At 28.6% G+C, this 16,729-nt stretch overlaps 2 protein-coding genes across 3 annotated transcripts; both read left to right on the forward strand.

Moving 5' to 3' along the window:
• Nucleotides 1-1,912: 1,912 nt before the first annotated feature.
• LOC110617263 (endoglucanase 25) lies at nt 1,913-5,583 on the forward strand. Its single transcript, XM_021759938.1, has 6 exons — nt 1,913-2,530; nt 2,629-2,939; nt 3,210-3,671; nt 4,315-4,450; nt 4,545-4,717; nt 4,824-5,583. Exons 1-6 carry the CDS (start codon nt 2,149-2,151, stop codon nt 5,223-5,225), a joined length of 1,866 nt encoding a protein of 621 aa, XP_021615630.1. The 5' UTR covers nt 1,913-2,148; the 3' UTR covers nt 5,226-5,583.
• A 145-nt stretch (nt 5,584-5,728) lies between these two features.
• Nucleotides 5,729-16,729, forward strand: LOC110618011 (MLO-like protein 13). Of its 2 annotated transcripts, XM_021761004.2 has the most exons (14): nt 6,371-6,892; nt 10,030-10,087; nt 10,211-10,416; nt 10,695-10,811; nt 12,189-12,243; nt 13,211-13,311; nt 13,418-13,492; nt 13,571-13,659; nt 13,745-13,794; nt 13,888-13,928; nt 14,917-15,111; nt 16,053-16,120; nt 16,215-16,275; nt 16,487-16,729. In XM_021761004.2, exons 1-14 carry the CDS (start codon nt 6,776-6,778, stop codon nt 16,703-16,705), a joined length of 1,452 nt encoding a protein of 483 aa, XP_021616696.1. In that variant the 5' UTR covers nt 6,371-6,775; the 3' UTR covers nt 16,706-16,729. The 2 variants fall into 2 exon arrangements, with proteins under 2 accessions (XP_043813416.1, XP_021616696.1); XM_043957481.1 differs by lacking the exons at nt 16,215-16,275; nt 16,487-16,729 and having other exon boundaries at nt 5,729-6,892; nt 16,053-16,124.

A 16,729-nucleotide genomic window follows, 5' to 3' on the forward strand; every position in this document is an offset into this window, starting at 1 on the left:
TAACCCTAGCCAAATAATCATCAATCAAATAATAATCTGGCGATCGAAATAAGATTAACAACAGCGATGTAAATTCCATCTAAAATCTTGAAAAAAAAAATCTCATCTAAAATTTTAAAAAAAAGAAAGAGTAAAGGCAATCCATCATAAAACTATGGAGTAAGAGAAAGAGATGCTATGGAGCTTACGGCCACATCAGCCAATGAGAGCGTGATCCCTCGGACATAGCGAGACGATCTCAGAATACTGGTGTTACAATAATTAGAAGCCTTCTCGATAGTCAATAGCGAGCTAGCATTCCTTAGCAAATATGATAAAAACAATTATTTTTTATAAAGAGAACAATGGGAAATATAGATCCAAGGAAAATTCAAGAAAAATAAGTTGACACTATCATCCATGAGGAAAACCATAGACGGATTGCCATTCTTGTTTAAAAGCGAGCAAAATCAAACGAAAAGAAGATTAAAACAAAAGAAAAAATAAATGAAACTCCGACAAATTCTGATAAGAGAAATAGACTACTTTCTTTCATGTTTTATGTTTTTCTTTCTACCGAAATATTCTTCTGTGCAATTTCTCACTTTCTTACTTTTTCCATGGTATTTTGTATGAAAAATACTTAAATAAACTTTATCATATCATTAATTATATCGTTTATAATTGTTTATTTTTTTATATTTATACAAAATAAAAATTTTTATACTTACTATCTTGATTATTTTCAATCAATTTTTTCATATATTAAAAATAAAATTTTTCCAAATAATTTTATGAATTCACTTTTTCACATTGAAATTGATAGTTAATTTTGGAAAAAAATGATAATACTCTACCGTTTTATAATTTTTATTTATTTTTTATTTTTTAATTATTTTAAAATTATTATCATTTTTTATTATAATAATATATAAATAAATTATTATAATTTTATTTTATTTTTAAAATTTTTTTTAAAATATTTTAAATATTTAATAAAATTTAATATTTTTAAAATGGTTATAATGAAAACGTTAATAAAAAATAAAAAATATCTCTATTATCATTAATTGATTTATTTTAATGTTATTTAATTATAAATATAATAATAAATAAAATCAACTTAAAAATAAATAAAATATTAAAATAAATATTTAATTAGTACTAACATCTTATTGAATTAGTAATTGATCCTCAGACAAATTTTACTGTAAAGTTAGTGCGGTTATATATTCTAATAATATTTTTTAGAGTTTTATTTCATATCATTCTAATTCGAGTATGAATTAACTTCATTTATATGTGAGTAAAAATCTAGTGTATTGATAAAATATTAAATATTTTATTTATCTTCCAAAGTTAATATATTTTAATTTAAAAATCTTATTTTAGTATATATTCTACTTTACCAAACATTTTCTTTCTCGTGAGTGGGGCCCAACAAAATATTAAATGGTGTTGGTAATGGGATGGATTTAGCAAATGAGTTTTCTAATTGTGTGGTGTAATTAGACAGACTGTCTTTGTCTGTTAGTGGACTTGTCAGCGTCACAAACCACACATTATTTTCAATCATTTTTACAAAGAAATATTTAATTTATTAATTTTAATTATTAAATATTATAAAAAATTAAAATATTTTTAGAAATTAATTAATAATTTTTAAAAATTTAAAAAATTAATTAATAAATTTTTTATATTATAAAAATTAAATATTAATTTTTTTAAAATTTATAAAAATCTTGATATAATAAATTTAAAAATATTATGATAGCAAATTTAATGAATATATAACTTGAATTCAATTGAAATATAAAAAATTATTTAATTATAAGAAATAAACACTTAATTTTTGTAAAAAAAATTGATAATTTAATTTTAATTAAAAAATTCACTATAATTTATTTTAAAAGAGAGAATACTGCAAGTTGGAATATTGTTATTGACTTCCCACCGTCATCGTCAGTTCCTACTGTGCAGCACCTTCTTCTATCCTTCCTTCCCCTTTTTAACATTTCATCACTGGCAACCCTCACTCCCAAGCCACCGTCGCCTCGTCTTCCCTCTCCGCCTCTTAGATCTGCCGTGTACGGTGGAGCCTAATTACTCTTTTTCTTGCTTTTAATTTAAGTAACAGCTGATTCCACTGAAAAAAAGAGGAAATCGAAAATGAGTATGTACGGAAGAGATCCTTGGGGAGGTCCGCTGGAGATAAACGCGGCGGATTCTGCCACAGATGATGACCGGAGTAGGAATCTGCAGGATCTTGATAGGGCTGCTCTTTCCAGGCCTTTGGATGAGACTCAGCAGAGTTGGCTTCTTGGACCAGCTGAGCAGAAGAAGAAGAAGAAATACGTCGATCTCGGCTGTATCATTGTCAGCCGTAAGATCTTTGTTTGGACTGTCGGTACTCTTCTTGTCTCTGGCTTATTGGCTGGCTTAATTACTCTTATCGTCAAGACTGTGCCTCGCAACCACCACTCTAAATCTCCACCAGATAATTATACTCTTGCACTTCATAAGGCGCTCATGTTCTTCAATGCCCAACGCTGTAATGTTCTTTTTCTTTTTCCTTAATTTGATCTATCTGTATAAGCTCTGAATTTCGTCAGATCTGATCTTTTTCTCCTTTTTATGCAATTGATTCAGCTGGGAAGCTTCCCAAGCACAATAACGTGTCGTGGAGAGGTAATTCTTGTGTGAACGATGGGAAATCGGCGACGGGTACGATTTTCAAAGATCTGGCTGGTGGTTATTACGACGCCGGAGATGCAATTAAGTTCAACTTCCCTGCGTCTTTTGCTATGACCATGTTGAGCTGGAGCGTAATTGAGTACAGTGCTAAGTATGAAGCAGCTGGGGAGCTCAATCATGTCAAAGATATTATTAAGTCGGGGAATGATTACTTTCTCAAGTGCTTCAACCATACTGCAGATACTATCAACACCATTGCTGCACAGGTGATTCTATAAATGCACTTATAAACTGTACATATTCATCTTCTTTGTTTAAGTTGCAGATAGTATTGTCCATGATTTATCTGTTCTTGTTATTTGTCAAGCTCTTGTAATTGAACAACCAGGATGATTTCTTGATTAACCTTGCTGTGCGATTTCAGAATGGAAATTATATATCAATTAATCTTGCTTAGTGTAATTGTTTTTCTTATTGATCTGGATCTTTGATCGGATTTTGGGTCTGATGTGGACGTATTCTACCCTTTTCGACAGGTTGGTGTAGGAGATACTTCTGGAGGAAGTACATCTCCTAATGATCATTACTGCTGGATGCGCCCTGAGGACATTGATTACCCACGACCTGTTACTGAATGCCACAGTTGTTCAGATCTGGCTGCTGAAATGGCTGCTTCCTTAGCTTCTGCATCCATTGTTTTCAAAGATAACAAGGCTTATTCGCAGAAACTTGTTCATGGTGCTAGAACTCTCTTTAAATTCGCAAGGGAACAGCGAGGTAGATATAGCGCTGGTGGTTCAGATGCTGCCATTTTCTATAATTCCACTAGCTACTGGGATGAGTTTATTTGGGGTGGAACTTGGCTGTACTATGCAACTGGAAATTCCTCTTATCTTCAGCTTGCAACTACTCCTGGTTTGGCCAAGCATGCTGGTGCTTTCTGGGGAGGGCCATTCTATGGTGTGCTTAGCTGGGATAACAAGCTGACTGGTGCTCAGGTCTGTTATTGAAGTTTTTTATTACCCTGTTTTATCTGTATCATCTAACTTTGCAATTGATATGATTTTTTGGCAGTTTGTAGGTTCTTTTCGTTTCCATCCCTATTTTTATATTGTCATGAGCTTTGCATCTTGGTTCAATGCATATGCATAAGAAGCATCTTAATCTTAAAAAGACAGCTACTTGTACATTTGGTTTTTGTATGATATTTGATCCTTGATGGAATTGTTGGCTTTTGTTTAGCAGCACCAAATGCTCTAAATGAAGTGATCTACTTCCATTTTTTTTTTTAATATTTAACAACATTTTCACCAGAGCATTATGTGCCTCATTCTCCTGGAAACATCAATTATTAAAGGTTTCCTTTATTTAAATCAACGGTTAAATCTCTCTCTGGTTATGATGCTACTGCCTGTATTTTTTTAAAATGAATCAACTGCCTTCTAACATGAACATTTATTGTAATTGCAATTATGTTTCTCCAATTGGAATCCTTTTTTTTTGCAGTGCTAAGTTTATGTGTCAATAAATTAACCGTTCTGTTCATATCAAATATACTCGTTTCATGTTTTATGAACTTGGATATTTTCTGTAGATGTCATGTCCGTTTTCCTGATGTGATCTTTGTCCTTTTGCAACTAGGTGCTTCTGAGTCGTTTGAGGCTGTTTTTGAGTCCGGGATATCCATACGAAGAAATATTATGGACGTTTCACAACCAGACCAGCATAATCATGTGTTCTTACCTACCAATTTTTACAAGCTTTAACAGAACCAGAGGTAAATTGCCTCTTATTTGTTTTGCCCACCTACCAACATTTATTTTGATAGTCTACTTGGGATCTCATTGTTTCTCTCTGATAATGTTCTGCAGGAGGATTGATTCAGTTAAATCATGGAGCACCTCAGCCACTTCAGTATGTTGTCAATGCAGCCTTCCTTGCCACGCTATTCAGTGATTATCTTGAAGCTGCAGATACACCTGGATGGTACTGTGGACCAAATTTCTACTCAACTGATGTCTTGCGTGAATTCGCCAAGACTCAGGTATGCCATCCATGTTCTTATTATCATTGACAAAAAATGGTCTATAATGAAACTTCTCAAGAGAATATGTTCAATAAACTCATTACTTGCTTTGTTATTTGGGCAGATTGATTATATCTTGGGCAAAAATCCTCGGAAAATGAGCTATGTTGTGGGTTTTGGTGATCATTACCCAAGGCATGTCCACCACAGAGGTGCATCCATCCCTAAGAACAAGATCAAGTACAACTGTAAAGGTGGATGGAAGTGGAGGGACTCCAAAAAGCCTAACCCAAATACACTTGTTGGAGCCATGGTTGCTGGCCCTGACAAGCACGATGGTTTCCATGATGTTCGTACCAACTACAATTACACAGAACCAACTCTTGCTGGCAATGCAGGTCTAGTTGCAGCACTTGTTGCTCTGTCTGGTGACAAGTCTACTGGGATTGACAAGAACACCATTTTCTCAGCTGTTCCTCCAATGTTCCCCACTCCACCACCACCTCCTGCACCCTGGAAGCCTTAAGCTGCCCGTATTTTTGAGAAAAAGCATGTTTTGTGTGACTTTTGGTTAGAGCATTTTGCTGCAGCAAACCTTGGAAATTAGATTTGGAAGTTATGGTAGTGCAAAACTAAGGAAGAAGATGGCGCATAGAAAAGATTGCATTTGACAATGTTAGTGGAGACAGTTGGGCGAGGCATGTTGGACTCAAACGAGCATTAAGAAATTGATGTTCTACATATGGGAATTTTTATTGTTTGAACATTGTGATATATAGAGTATAAATGTGTATTATATCAAATCTTGTATTCTTTGAAACATGTGAATCTGTGACAGTACGAAATTGATTAACAATAAACTTCCATTTAATTTCTTACAGGTACCTTAATGATGGCAGAATGTGCTTGTTCTCATTTTTTTACCCCATTTGTTTGTGCATCAGGAGCTAGAGCTACATGGGCTGGATGTGGTCCAGTTCTTGGTTCGAATCATAGATTTTCGTTAGCTGCCAGGAAGGAACCTGAACCAAACTGCTAGGGTTGATTCACTTTTGATTTTGAGTTCGTTCAATGATTTTTTTCTTAAAAAAAGGTTGGTTGGTACTGGCCAGGACCACTGGTTCAAAGGTCTGGGAATTGGTCCAGTTCAATCTCTAAAATCATTCACCGATTTCGGTCTTAAACTTGATCCAGCTGGTTTCAGGACCAACCTGGCCGGTGTTCATGTTTATTGTGAGCTATATGTGCATGCTTGGGGAAACCAGTTGCCATGTCTTGAATGTTTATCTCTGTATCAGTTCTCATGTTTACTTGCATGGTCTGAATATTTCATGATTTTAATCTGAACTAGGTTATTTGCTGTTTCAATTTTCAGGATCCATTGTCATATCATAATGAATTTGTGACAAAGCTATACTCCTGCAATGTTAATTGCAACAAGAATTTCATTGCATATTTTGAAGCAAAAGTAAAGGAAGAGATCAAAGTGGTAGAAATTGTAACTGCTGCTTGATTGAAGTGAAGAAAACATTATATGTTTAAGGAACTAATTAGGGGTAAATTTTTTCACACCACAGAAATAAATAATAATTTTTTTAAAAATTATTAAAAAGTTAATAAACATGATAAAGTTATTTCAATGGGACTGATAAACATGTCAAATAATGGAATTTAAGATTTAGTTAACAAAAATTAAATAAGATTTTAACAATTTACAAATTTAGCTAATTGCCATTAAAATTTAAACATTTAGATTAAATCGTAAAAATACGAATTAAGGCATGTAATTGATGAAAGACTACAATATAAGTGAATGTAAATGAGGCTCAAGCGATTCGTTTGGGTATCTCCTGTGCCTTTGTTCAGAAAAAGGTGACTTTGCTGTCATACTTGGCAAATTCTGTTCGTTTCTTGAAACGGTGAGCTTTGATTTTCGCTTTTATGTACTGTTTATTTTATTCTTTTCCTTAAGCTTTTGTCTTCGGTTATTCTTTCCCATCTCCATTGCTATGCTCCATATATTTCTTAACCTTGGAAGGTAAACTAAACTTGATTGTTTTTGCCTTGCATTATCAGATGGCTGAAGAGTCTAACTCTTTCGAGTATACACCCACATGGGTAGTTGCTGTTGTCTGCTTTGTCATCGTTCTCATGTCTCTTTTTGCTGAACGTGGTCTTCATAAACTTGGAAAGGTACACAATCCATCTTCTTCTTATGTTCTCTTTAGAAGCTTCAGCTTTTAAATATCAAGAATTATTTTTTAAAATTGACTAATTAATGAATTTCTCCCAAACATAGAGATTAATTAATAATTTATTTTATTTTTATTTAATAAAATTGTTATTTAGTCCCTATAATTGTAAAAAATTCATTAGCTAACTCTTGATTTTAAAAATACATTAAACCATCTCTAAAATTTTAAAAATCTATTAATTAGTCTATTTTATTAATTTTAATCGTTAAATATTATAAAAAAATCTAATAATTTCAATACAGAAGAATTAACTAATAAAAATTTTTATAAAATTAAATAATTAACTAGTAAATTTTTTCATATCATAAAAATTAAATAATAAATTATTTAATCGCTAAAACTAATAAAATAATTAATTAATTAATTTTTTTAAAATTTCAATAATATTTTAATATATTTTTTAAAATTAAAACACTAATAAATTTCTCAATATTATAGAATTTAAATAATAAATTTTCTACTTAGTTCATTATTTCATGTTTCAGCTAAAATATACACTTTAGTCGAAAGAACTTTTCTTCGATTGATGCAGTTCTAGTGTTTGCTGTTAGTCTTAGAAAAGAATGTGGGATTTTATGCAGAGCGCAAGTGTGTAGTTTGATCATACACTTATCAAAAATGAAAAATGATCCTCTTCTTTATTTTATAAGGACTAGTTTTAACTCTGCTACACGTTATTTATATTTATATTTATATTATATGTCCGTATTATATAATTCTTAATTATTTTTTTATAGTGTAATATTATTACTATACATATTATTCAATAATCAATCAAATATGTAAATTATTGGAGTATTTTAGGAAATCCTATATTCGTGTTAGCCGGCCTCTTCTCACTTTTGTATAGTACTCGGACAATATTCGATTTAAATAAAAAAAATTGATTGAATTAAATAAATTTAGAAATTTAGTTTAATTCTTTTATTTTAACTTTTTCGATTCGATTTTAATTTTTAAAAATTTTCATTATCTCAATTGAATTTTATTCAGAAAAAATTGATAAAATTGAATTAAATCGATTAGAGCAATACTTTTTTAATTTTTATAATATAGAGAAATTATGCCATAATTAGAGTCGAAACACTTCGATTAAACTTTAGAATACTAAAAAATAAGGTGTAAAAAATAAAAAGTTTACTAAAAAGAAATTTTATATTCTCATTTCCTCTCCCATTCTCACTTTTACATGGGGTGAGCAGTTTATTGAAAAAACTAATCAAATTGAATAAATTTAAAAATTCAGTTTGTTTTTTTATTTTTTTTAGTTTGATTAGATTTTAATTTTTAAAAATTTTAATTATTTTAATTCGATTTGATTTTGATCAGAAAAATAAAAAAACTAGCTGTTAAGAGGGATCAAATAGCTAACAGAATCAAATGTAAGGGACTATAACATATACTTTTGAAAATATGAGAATGAAGTCATTAATTTTAGGATAAGTTACTATCAAGTCTTTGGATTTTAAAAAAATTCACTAATTCGTCCCTATTTCAAAATAACTCAACCAAAAAGTCCATATATTTTATAAAATCTAACTTTTTAGTCATTCTATTAAAAAAAAACTATTAGCCGCCTTAAATATTTATACCGTTAGTCCCTATCATTTTAATTATACATACTATTTAGTTCTTGTAATTTTAAATATTTATACTATTTAGTCCCTCTGACTGAGGATAAAATAAGTTGACAACGGTTGTTCTAATAGAAGGATTAAAGAGCAAAATTTTACAAAATATAGGGACATCTTAGTTGAGTAATTTTGAAATAATAACGAACCAGTAAATTTATTAAAAAATTAAGGAACCACATAGTAATTCTCCCTTGATTTTAATATGATCAAGGGACTAAATAGAAATTTTACCTTCTTATTTAAGTAATTTACAATATAGTCCCTAAAGTTTAGCAAAACTCATAATTTAATTCCTATTTTTTCAATAGTAAACAATTTGGTTCTTGAGTTTTTATTTTATCATCAAAATAGTTATTCTGTTAAATTTATTGTTAGTTAACTGTTAATTAAACAATTTAAATTAAATGGACTAAATTTTTATAAATATTAAAACTATTAAGATGAAATTATTAAAATTAATTGGATTAACTGTTTGAAATAGAACTGATTAGACTCCGTTAGAATTTTTAACTAACAATGTTTGGGTAGGATGAAATTTGGAAAATAAAATGTTAGAATCCGAAATTTTTTATTAAATTTTTAAAATTGAAAAGTCCCTCAAATAGCAAAGAAAATGGCTATTTATAATAGCAAAAATCCTAATATAAAAAATTATGAAAAAATTTAGAAAAATAATAAAAATGTAAATTGACCTTCTAAATTTCACTTCAAACTTTATGATAGGCCTACAGCTTTAGTCACACTTTTAAAAGTCGTGCATCTCGAAATTTTCTTTTCAAAAAACTATCGTGAGCCTTCAACAAACGTCGGAAGCAGAAATTAAATCCGGTCCAAGTCTACTATAAAATTTAAGACTAATTACTCCGTATCACTTTTATAAAAATAAAATTCGAAAAGGGCTAAATTTTTATTGTCTAACCGTAAATTTTAAGAAAATGACTATTTTAATAATATAATGACACCTTAGTTACTAAATTGCTTCTCCTTAAAAGGGTAGAGACTAACCTATAAATTTTATTAAATCTCAAAAACTATGTTATAAATTACCGTATTTATTTATATAGATGAAAGGGAGACATTGTTTGACAAAACTATAATAATTTTCCAACACGTGCTAATCCTTAGATCTTAACACACCCTTATTCACATTGGTTGTGAGATCTCAAAAGACACATCCCTACCTAAGACGATAACAATTGTGATCGCTTGGCATGACATGTTTCCGAACATCATATTATAATCTTTCTCTGCTTCTATTATTTTGGCTTCTTTTTCCGAAGCATGAGTTGAAATTTTTTTTTTTTAAATGGGATTGAGGGAGTAGAATTGGATATCTCTCAGATTTACTCGAATATACTTACTATTAAATTAAGTCTGTGAGTGTCATAAGTTGAAATGTATATGTTAAAAATTGATTGTTGTGTTTGGTTCGGCAATTCAGTGGTTGAAGAAAAAGAATCAAGATGCATTATTTGAAGCCTTACAAAAATTAAAAGAAGGTTTGATTCTTCTCTCACAATCCTTTCCTCCATGCTTATTTGTTAAAAGAAAATTTGTGGACTTATTTGTTATGGCTAATGAAACTTCTAATTCTGATGATGTTTTTTTCTTTTTTCCGACAGAATTGATGCTTTTAGGATTCATCTCTCTTCTACTAACTGTCACTCAAGGTGCAATAAGCCGCTTTTGCATTCCACCTCATCTTGCAATTATCATGCTCCCATGTAAGAGAAAAACTAAAGGCAGCAGTGAAGAAATTCATCATGTTATAAACAATCGACGACGGCTGTTGTCTGCAAGTAATAGTGCAGCTCATTGTGTTCAAAAGGTATGGCCAAACTCATATAAATAAGTTTTGAGCTCTAAATCATGAAAAATTATACAGTAGCTTCGTCGTTCCACGTAAGCAATTCTATATGAAATGGCAAACCAATGAAAATTAGACAAATAGATAAATATGTGAACCCTGAAAAAAAGTTAGGAAAATATCTTGTGAGACCCATAAGCAGATTTCTCTCCAGATTGGAGAGAAAGCGAGTATTAAATAAATGAAATTACTTTTTTAACTGGCAAACCTATTTATGTTTTTTTTTTTTTTGGTAACAGGGAAAGGTTCAATTGTTTTCAGTGGAAGCATTGCACCAGCTGCATATTTTCATCTTTGTTTTGGCAGTTGTGCATGTTATTTTCTGTGCCACCACAATGGTTCTTGGTGGAGCAAGGGTAATGTATCAATTTCTCCCAAGTTTAAACTTTACACTCTGCTGCACATTAATTGAATTTGCTATTCTTCTTTTTCACCCCTTCTCAAAGAACAAATCAAGTGTAAGCTTCAACAATTGATATGGGTTATTTGATTTAGGCTTGTATTCCATACTTTTATAGGGATAATTACTCTCATATTCCTATTTTATGATCTAACTAATTAAAATACTCTTATAATTTTATAATTATATTAAAATATCTTTATATTTTGATGCCGTCAACCGAAAAAAATTTTCATTAAATTAAATTTATTTTTTTTGTTAATTCAAGTAGAAAAGACTAAAATGACCTCATTTATATTTACCCTAAAATGAACTCTTTTACCCCACTAAAGAAATTTTTCTCTTTTTTTACAAACCAAAAAAACTCTTTCTCTTTCAAGAAGGGTAATTTTGAAATATAAATAAATTTTTTTCTGCTTTAACTAATAAATAAACGAAAAAATGATTATAATCTAATAAAAGTCCTTTTCAGTTGATGAAATTAAAATATATGGGCATTTTAATGTAATTCTAAAATTAGAGGAGTATTTTAATTAGTTAGGGTATAATAGAGGGACATAAGAATAATTATTCAATTTTTATACTAAGACACTATTTATTTCACAGAAAATGAAAAATATTTTCCACATTTTCTTGAGATATTTAAAAAAATTAATTAACATAAAATATTTTTCTAATTAAAAAAAGATATTTTCTGTACTTTAAAAATCTTATTAACATTTCTACATATTAATTTATTAATATATTTTATTTTTAAATTAAAATTAAATAATAAAAAAAATTATTTTATAGAAAAATATTTTTCACGAAAAATATTTTTTAAAGCTCTATTAATTTTATAAAAAATAAATTTTATATGAAACATATATTTTTAAGGAAATTATGCTAGTTTTCCATAATTTGATTCTAATATTAAAAAATAAATAGTGTTAATAAAATTAATGTATAAAATGTCCAGCAGTGTTAACAAAATTACCAAAGTCCATAAAATTACTCTATCATTTGAAAATAGAAAGGCCTAATAATGTCTTTAATTAGAAAAATAACATAATATTTTCTTTATTAGTAAGATATTTTTCGGTGATCCATTCTTCTGATTGTTTCAAATATGAGAAAATAAAAAAATAAATTCTAAAAAAAGATTTTATGTGAAATTAATAGAGTTTAATTCGTTGATTTCTTCTAATTTTCTGATTGGATAAAAATATAACTCAGTTGATCATACTATTTCATCTTTCTCAACTTTAATGTCTTTCTTGACTGCCTACACCTTCTCATGGTTAAACATTTTCTTTAAAATTTCATATAATATTGCACTATTATCTAAATGTAGATAAGGCAATGGAAGGCTTGGGAAGATTCAATTAGACCTGCATCAGAATCAGGAGGTTAATACTTTTTATTCTCATATGTATTTGACTCTTAGATACTTATTCAAAAATTTTATTGTTAATTTTTAAATAGAAGTGTAACTATTTAATATTTAATTTTATAAATTATAATTATTTAATTCTTAAATTTTATAAAATATAATTATTTAATGTTCAAAAATTTAAAGCGCATATAAAATATATATACGTTAAGAGTTAAATATATAGGTATATTTTTATAAAGGTAAGATTTATTATTTAGTTTTTGGATATTACCATTATTAACAAGTCAGTTCCAACATTTTCAAAAATCTATTAAAACATTTTTATCTTTTCTATCCGTCAATAAAATAGTCATTCCGTTTATTTCTGCTGTTAAAAATATAGTAAAACACTAAATTACCCCTTTACGCTTTCTCCTCTTATTCATCTTTTTGTCTTCTTTCTTATTTCTCATCTTTTTCTGCTTCGATTTTGATTCTTCTTCTTTTTCTTCTTCTTCTAGACGCCTCCTCCTCCTCTTATTTTTTCTTCTTATTTTTCTTCTTCTTCTTCTTATTTTTTTTTTCTTCTTCTAGACGCCTCTTCTGCCTCTGAAAATATGGAGACTGACTTGTTAATAATAAGAATATTCAGGGATTAAATAAAATATTTTATTTAAAGGCAAAATTAAGTTTTAAAAATTTTCTCTCTCATTCTTTATTTATTTTTAACAGAAAAAAGGATTGAAAAATTATTTCGTTAACAGAAAAAAAAATAAAATCGTTTTAATAGATTTCTGAAAACACAGAAATTGGCTTATTAATAATAGAAATATTCAGATACTAAATAGTAAATTTTTTAAAAGTTAATACTTAAAAAATCAAAATACTGACTGAATTTTTGAATAAAATTCAAGAGTCAAATTATATATTTAGCTTTATCTGAGTGCTTAGTTTATATTATTAAGCTTTGTATATATGAATCTAATCAATCTACTTTGCAGGTCAAACTAAGACTGCACATGAACACCATCATCACTTGCAAAAGTTTCTTAAAAAACACACAAAAGGACATTGGAGAAAGGCATTTGTCATAAGCTGGTTGGTAAGTCTCAAGTAATCTTATTTCTTACATAGTACTTAGTTTTTTCTAGAAACATAAAAAAATTTTATGTTAAAATTAAATGTTTTGTCTTTGTTGTTGTGTTCAGATATCATTCTTCAAACATTTTACTGGTTCTATTACCAAGTCAGATTACATCGCCCTTAGACAAGGATTCATCAAGGTCTAAATTTCAATTTCTCAATGGAGGTCTATTGGCATTAAAAGATATGTAACACCTCCATATTTGCTTAATTTCCAGGCACATTTTGATCATATGGCTCAGTTCAATTTTCACGAATACATATTACGAAATCTTGAGATTGATTTCAAGCAAATTGTTGGTATAAGGTAAGTCGAAATGAGTACGATTTGATTCGATTCGATTATTGATTTGCAGTCGAATGCTAACTGATAAATTAACATTCCACCATAGCTGGTACCTGTGGCTCTTTGTGGTGATCTTTCTGCTGCTGAATGTAGAAGGTAAACTCGCCTTACCCAAAACTTCTTGTTTTGCCTGATAAGGAACATAAAACATCCTGGTTTAATAACATGACATGAAAATAACGTATGCAGGCTGGCACACATACTTTTGGTTAGCCTTTTTGCCTTTAATTGTAAGTGCTTTATATGAAAAAACACAATTTTTTTATGGGGTAGATTACTATTAAGTCCCTGAATTTTGAAAAAAATTTACTAATTCGTCCTTTTTTGAAAATCACTTAATTAAAATATGCCTATATTTTATAAAATCCAACTTTTTAGTTATTCTATTAAAAAAAAACTATTAATTGCCTTGAATATTTATATTGTTCAATCTCTATAATTATAATTATATATAGGGTGAGCATTTAGTCGGTTCGATTTTGAGTATTCGGTCGATTCGGTTTAAAACCGAACTCAACTGAATAAATAAAAAATTAAAATTTTGGTATTTATGAAAATCAAACTGAACGAATTTTAATTAGAAATCAAATTGAACCGAATCGATCTGATTCGGTTTGATTCAATTCGATTTGATCGGTTTGAATTTTTAATAAATTTTTTTATTTTTTATACTTTATTTTTAATATTTTAAAATTTAATTAGAATATTTTAACTTTAATATGATCTAATCTCTCCATATTATTGAAAATAATATACTACTATCACTAATTGATTCGGTTCAATTTTTTTAATTTTTTCTGATCAAAATCGAACCAAATTAAAATAACCGAAATTTTTGAAATTAAAAATCGAAGCAAGCCGAAATAAATAAAAAATCGAACCAAATTTTTAAATTAATTCGATTCGATTATTTTTTCGGTTTGAATCGAATATTGTTCACCCCTAATTATACGTAGTGTTTAGTCTTTATAATTTTAACTATTCATATCATTTTGTCGTGTGATCAAGGTTAAAATAAGTTGACTAATTTTTTTTATAAAAGGACTAAAAATGTTCGATTTTATAAAATTTAAAGATATTTTAATTGAATGATTTTAAAATAGAGATAAATTAGAAAATTTCTTAAAATTTCAGGGATCTAATAGTAATTTTCTCTTTTTTATAAAGTAATTATAATACAGGCAGAATAATATTGATATGAGATTGGTGGAATTGCAGCTTCTGCTGCTAGTAGGTGCTAAGCTAGAACATATTATTGCCCTTATGGCTCAAGAAGCCAATGAGCAGACACACAAGGAAGTGAAGCCTTCTGATGATCACTTTTGGTTTGGGAAGCCTGTCATTATTCTTCACTTGATTCACTTCATCCTCTTTCAAAACTCTTTTGAGATTGCTTTCTTCTTCTGGATGTGGGTATGTTAGAATTTTCTTTTACACTATATTGTTTTAATTTTGGTAAAATTATTTTATCATCCCTTGAGTTGTGCCAAAATCAACAAATATGTTCCTCAATTTTTAAAATTCAAATAATTTAGTCTCTATATTTTTATTCTATCGAATCAAAGGTCATTCTGTCTTTAATTGAACGAGAAACTATTAAAATACCTTTAGAGATGGAGATATTTAAAATTAACATTTATATCTTTTTATTCTTTAACATAAATATTTTAGTTTCTGTGCTGATTTTATCGAACTCAAAAAATTATATTATTTTTAATATATAAAAACTAAACTATTCAGTTTTGACCATAGAAAGATAAAAGTGCTAATTTTAATATAACTCAAAAAAAGTAAGGACTTGTAATATTTCATATTAATTCATTAAAAATCTTAACTAAAACTGTGACCTAATAAATATTTAAATTTATAAAAATTATAACAATTAAATACAAATTAATTATATTATTGATTATTTATAAAAATAAGTAAAGGATAGTTCGATTTGTTACTAACTGTATTCAAAATTTTACCGATTCAATTCTAAATTTTCATAAATTAATAAAATTATAATCGTCTAATTTTATCTTCTAAAGTTAGTAAAGTATAAATACAGTTAGTAATACATGTAATTAATTTTTATTTTTTTTAATAAATTATCGATAATATGACTAATTTATATTTAATTGTTATGATTTTTATAAGTTTAGGTATTGAATAAGTTATAATATTAGTTCAGGTGTTCAATAAATTAATCCTAATTAATATAGAGGTGTAAGTATATATTCAAAAAATAAAGAGTAATGTAACCTTTAATTTTTCATATTAAGTTTTCATTTGTTTAATGAAAAATATTTTTCAATTGTGATATTTAGAAAATTTAGTCATGAATAATATTTTTCAATTTGCATATGCAGTGCACATATGGGTTTGAATCATGCATCATGGAAAAAGTAGGCTACATTGTGCCAAGACTTATTATGGGGTAATCCCTAATCCCTAATCCCACGTACATAAATATGATTTTGCTTACAAATTAACATACATAATTACTCTGCTTTGCTTTTGGATTTGTCCAGTTTGATAGTCCAAGTGCTTTGCAGTTACAGCACATTGCCCTTGTATGCTCTAGTCTCACAGGTAGGTTAAAGCACTTCTTATACACCAAGATTTATTTTCTTCTTTGCATTAACTTTTGGCTAGAAATCTTTTTAAGCCATTGGGTTAGTACGAGATCATAAGGCAAGGTTTCGCTTGCGTTGCTTTAAAAATCTTACTTTATTTTATCTCTTTCCAGATAGAGTGTTACCCATTTGTTGTGCTAACTTATATTTTTGCATTGTGAGTGAAGATGGGAAGCAAGTACACAATAAGAATATTTCGTGGTTCTACACAATCAGTGATAGGCCGATGGGCAAATCTGCCCACTTCAACGCATGACGAGACTCCAAATCATGACAATCATCAGTTGATTACAGCAACTTCTCACAGTGCAGCTCAAGAAATGATTGTTATAGAATCAACTGCAGCATCAATCACTCAGCATTCAACAAATCATCCCAACCTCTAAGTCTCAAGCATTACCTTTTTTTTT

The sequence above is a fragment of the Manihot esculenta genome, chromosome 6, assembly GCF_001659605.2.
Source record: "Manihot esculenta cultivar AM560-2 chromosome 6, M.esculenta_v8, whole genome shotgun sequence".
Taxonomy (NCBI): Eukaryota; Viridiplantae; Streptophyta; class Magnoliopsida; order Malpighiales; family Euphorbiaceae; genus Manihot; species Manihot esculenta.